Source organism: Orycteropus afer, unplaced genomic scaffold (genome assembly GCF_000298275.1).
Source record: "Orycteropus afer afer isolate SDZICR_OR568_19922 unplaced genomic scaffold, OryAfe1.0 scaffold00419, whole genome shotgun sequence".
Taxonomy (NCBI): domain Eukaryota; kingdom Metazoa; phylum Chordata; class Mammalia; order Tubulidentata; family Orycteropodidae; genus Orycteropus; species Orycteropus afer.
The window spans coordinates 714,840-719,177 of NW_006922006.1; the positions used below are offsets into that span (position 1 = coordinate 714,840).

Below are 4,338 nucleotides of genomic sequence, written 5' to 3' on the forward strand. Positions count from 1 at the left end.
GTGTCCAATAATAGAATAAAATGCAGCAATAAAATGGATTCTACTACTAATACAGGTAATGGATGGATCTCAAATGCATTATGCTGAGTGAAAGAAACCAGAGTTGAAGGCTATGTACACTAGGATTCAACTTATATGAAAATCTTGTGAATGAAAAACTAAATGGAGACAGTACAGTTTAGTGGTTGCCAGGGGAAGTGGTCAGGAAAAGAGATTGACCACAAAGAAGCTTGGAAAATTTGTTTAGGTGATGAAACTGTTATGTATTGTGATTGTTGTAGTGTTATAAGATCATAGCTGTTTGACCAAAGTCTCAAAATTATATGATATAAATTGTGAATATAACTATATGGAAAATATACTTTAGTTAGAAAATGAATTATAATAACAACAAGTAATGCATAAAATTGTGCACACTAAACCTAGCCAGCCAGGTCACCAGAGGCAGTATAATTGCTTTTTCCCCAGGACAATAAGATGAGGCAATATAGATGCCCTCATAGGGGACATCCGCTGAGAGCTCTAGGTTTTGATAATTCCCTCCTGGTTTCCTTGCATTAGCTTCTGAAACTGCAGCATCACTCCATGTGACATCAGTGGAAGGGACCCAACTGTGAAGACCCCCTTTGGTAATTATATATTCAAATCAATGCTAACAGTTATTAGCACGTGTGCCAATCTTCCCCTACACTGAGGTTTTGCAGTAGTTTTCAACCACATCCAGGGAAATACTGCCACAGAAAAATCACACTGAATGACTTGAAAATAGTAACTTCTTTATGAGTTGTTTTATAGACCTTTCCTCATTTCCTCTTCATAGCCGCAATTCTGTGTATTATGTGTGAAACATATTTATTTATGTTTATCTTACAAATAAGGAGGAGGTAAGTGATGACTCTAAGGGCAGAAAGAGAACACATGGTTAATGTAGGACTTCAACGCAGGTTCATGGCTGTGTGTTAGTGTTCTTTCCTCCATCGCTCTCTGCCTCAGAGGCACTGGAATCTTTTGATCAGTACCTGAGAGAAAAATTCTCTACTTGTATTTATGCATTATTCCATGGATGGATTTCTGATTTCAAACTCACAATTCAGAATTTCCTTTCTCTTTTTCATAGGAATTAAGGTGAGTTATAATTATTATTATTATTATTTCATGTATAATTTTAGTGACGATTATAATTCATGCCAAAGCAGTAGGGAAGTTTGATATAATATGAGCCATTTGATCCCAGAACAAGATGTTTTAAATGCTTTTCTAAAACAACATGGTAAAGCTGGTTTATAAGTGTCAAGACTTCTATCGGTAGGCAGTTCAGTGATGCTTATGAAACATGTTGCTTTCTAAAAAGGATGAGAAGAAAACAAAAAATATAATAGATGATACTTTGAGGAGATGGTAATTTCATATTGTTCATTATTGTTGACCTCCAAATAAAAATAAAGACTTCGAATTGAAGTTGTTAAAGAGAGAGAGAGAGAGAGAGAAATGAAACTTCTTGCTTCTTTACGCAATGAAGGATTCTCATTGGATTAAGTGTTTCACCATAATCTCACTCTTATTATTACATCTGCAAATGCTGACAATGAGGTGGCTAATAGCACAGGCTTTTGTTTCTTCAAAACTGGGTTTAAATCTTGAATCTTGAATCTTTCTCATAATCACTATGTAAGTATAGAGTAGAATGTAACTTCCTGAATATCTAATAGTAAAATGGGAATAATAACACTAGAGAAACTTTAAGGTTATTGTGAGAGTTAATTGAAAAGATACATTTATTGTCATTGGTTGTTCAACATAATGCATGCTTAAAGTGGTGTGTGTACCAAAGGCTGGTAAACATCAGAGCTTTATAAAGTGAAGCTGTTAAAGAATTCGTAGGAAGATGATAGAGAATAGTGATTAGCAGAGAATATCCAAAGACTTCAAATTCAAATCAAAGATGTAAAATATTGTGCTTGCACAGGAAGAGAGTCAAACAGAAAAATTTTGAAAACATATCTGCTCACAAGCAGAACAGATATGCAGGCAAAATGCACACATAATCTATGAGCTTTCAATTTTTGATCTTGTACTTCAGCTATTGGATGACAATAATGAGAGAAAGGATGTATTGAAGAAAATGAGACTTTTTCAACCCAAGCTAAAATACAGATTTCAAGGCAGAAATTAAAGCAAAGAATCGCTCACACAGAAATACTGGTATAGTGCTTATACATGATGGAGGACACTAGCGGCCATAGACTATCTCAGTGGATCCAGCATGTGAGGAAAGACACATAGATGCCTGATGCTACCAGATGGAAACACTCACACACATGTTAGAGCCATGTATGCTGCACCCACTTTCCAAAACCAACATAAATGATATCATTGCATTCTAATATTATACCGAATGTTATAATACCACTACCACTACCACTAATTGACATGTTGCATTGAGCAAATCTGCTTCAAAAGACCTCTTTAAAGTGTTAAGAAGCAAAGATGTCACATTGATGACTAAGGTGCACCTGACCCAACCCATGGTATTTCCAATCATCTCACACACATATGAAAGTTAGACCATGATAACAAAGACCAAAGGAGAATCGGCACATTCAAATCATGATGTTGGCACAGAATATGAAATGTACTATGGACTGCCAAAAGAATGAAGAAATGTTTCTCGTAGGAAACACAGCCAGAATGGTCCTTAGGAGCAAGGATGAGGAGAATTTGTCTTGCTTACTTTGGACATATTATCAGGAGGGATCTATTGCTAGAGAGAGTTCATGGTTGGTAAAGTAGAGGGTCGGTGAAAAAGAGGGAGGCTCTCAAGAGATTGCTTGACACAGTGGCTGCAACAAGGGGCTCAAACACAGCAATGCTTGTGAGGATGTGGAGGGATGAGGGCACATTCCATTCTGTTATACGTAAGGCTGCGATGAGTTGGGGACAACTTGACAACACCTAAAAACAAAAACAGAAACACTAATAAGCCTATTATGAACATGCACTTTTACTCATTGTCTTTTATGTATTATCTCATTTAATTCTCACAATAACACCTTGTAATGACCATCTTTACTTTACAGATGGAGGAAATGTGACTCTCAGAAGTTAGGTGAGGACCAATGATCGCTAGGCCATAAACGATAGAGATGATACTGAAGACACATTCACCTTCTCACAGTACCAAACTTCTATTCCCAATATCATGTCTTACCTTTGGAATTGCCTTCGCTGATTGTAAATGCCCTACAGCTGCTGTTGTACCACCATATCTACCATATAAATATATCTCAGTTACTTAAGTGTGGTATCCCAAATATAGAGTTTGAATCAATGGAGACAATGAATAATTTTAAATTGATTTAAATTCTATTTGATTTTATTTCAGTTAAGAACATTGAGAGTACATGTGCCTGGATCCTAAGCATGGCTTAACCAGTTAATATTTCTGTCAACCTGAATAAATTACTCAACTTTTAGTGCCTCAAGTCAAAGGGAGGTGTAAACTAATCAACCTCAAAGGATTGTTGGAAGGAATACATGCATATGTAGATAAAGCGTCGAGAGCAGTGTATGGCACATGAGCGATATAAAAGTGCAAATTTTCACTACGCTCAGGAAAACTGACTTGCCAATTCGTGTCATTCCAGACATGTCATCCTGGCCTAGTTACCACATTTTCTTAGCTCAGTGTAAACATTTACAGAATGTAAAAGTCAAAGGGATGATCCCTGTGGTCCTCAGCTTCAGCAGTTAGTAACTCTAGATAATTTATGCACTGAATTTCATGGTCAGGCCCATGCTTTTTGTATGGAGAATCTTGAAATACAAATGATCCTATAATGAAACAAACTGCATAGTGTTTATATGTTTCAGCTTCACTGTATTATCTTTTCTGTTTAACATGCTATTCTTTGGGAGCTCTTGTGGTGTAGTGTCTAAGGCATTTGACTGCTAACCCGAAGGCTAGTGGTTCAAACCCACCAGCTACTCTTTGGAAGGAAGACTGGACAATCTACTTCTGTAGTGCTAGCACCTCAGAAACCCAAGGAGGGGTTTCCATGAGTCGGATCTGACTTGACGGTAGTGAGTTTGGTTTTTGGTTTTTATTTCCCATTGCTACAGAGCACCCCCTGATTCCCAGATATCATCAATGGACAACAGCACAGAGGTGTCCCACTTCATCCTGCTGGGACTGACCAATGCTTCTGAACTGCAGATCCCTCTCTTCATCTTATTCACCCTCATTTACCTCATCAGTTTGTTTGGGAACCTGGGGATGATTGCATTGATCCTGCTGGACTCTCAACTACACACTCCCATGTACTTTTTCCTCAGTAACCT

General features: G+C 37.3%; 1 protein-coding gene across 1 annotated transcript in view; it reads left to right on the top strand.

Annotated features, from left to right (window-relative positions):
- The first annotated feature begins 4,147 nt into the window (after window positions 1–4,147).
- The window catches only part of LOC122151381 (olfactory receptor 5B3-like), a 4,077-nt gene continuing 3,886 nt past the window's right edge, over window positions 4,148–4,338 (top strand). The window contains exon 1 of the mRNA XM_042782701.1: window positions 4,148–4,334. Coding sequence (XP_042638635.1) covers window positions 4,148–4,334 — 187 coding nt within the window. The remainder of the gene's footprint in view (window positions 4,335–4,338) is intronic.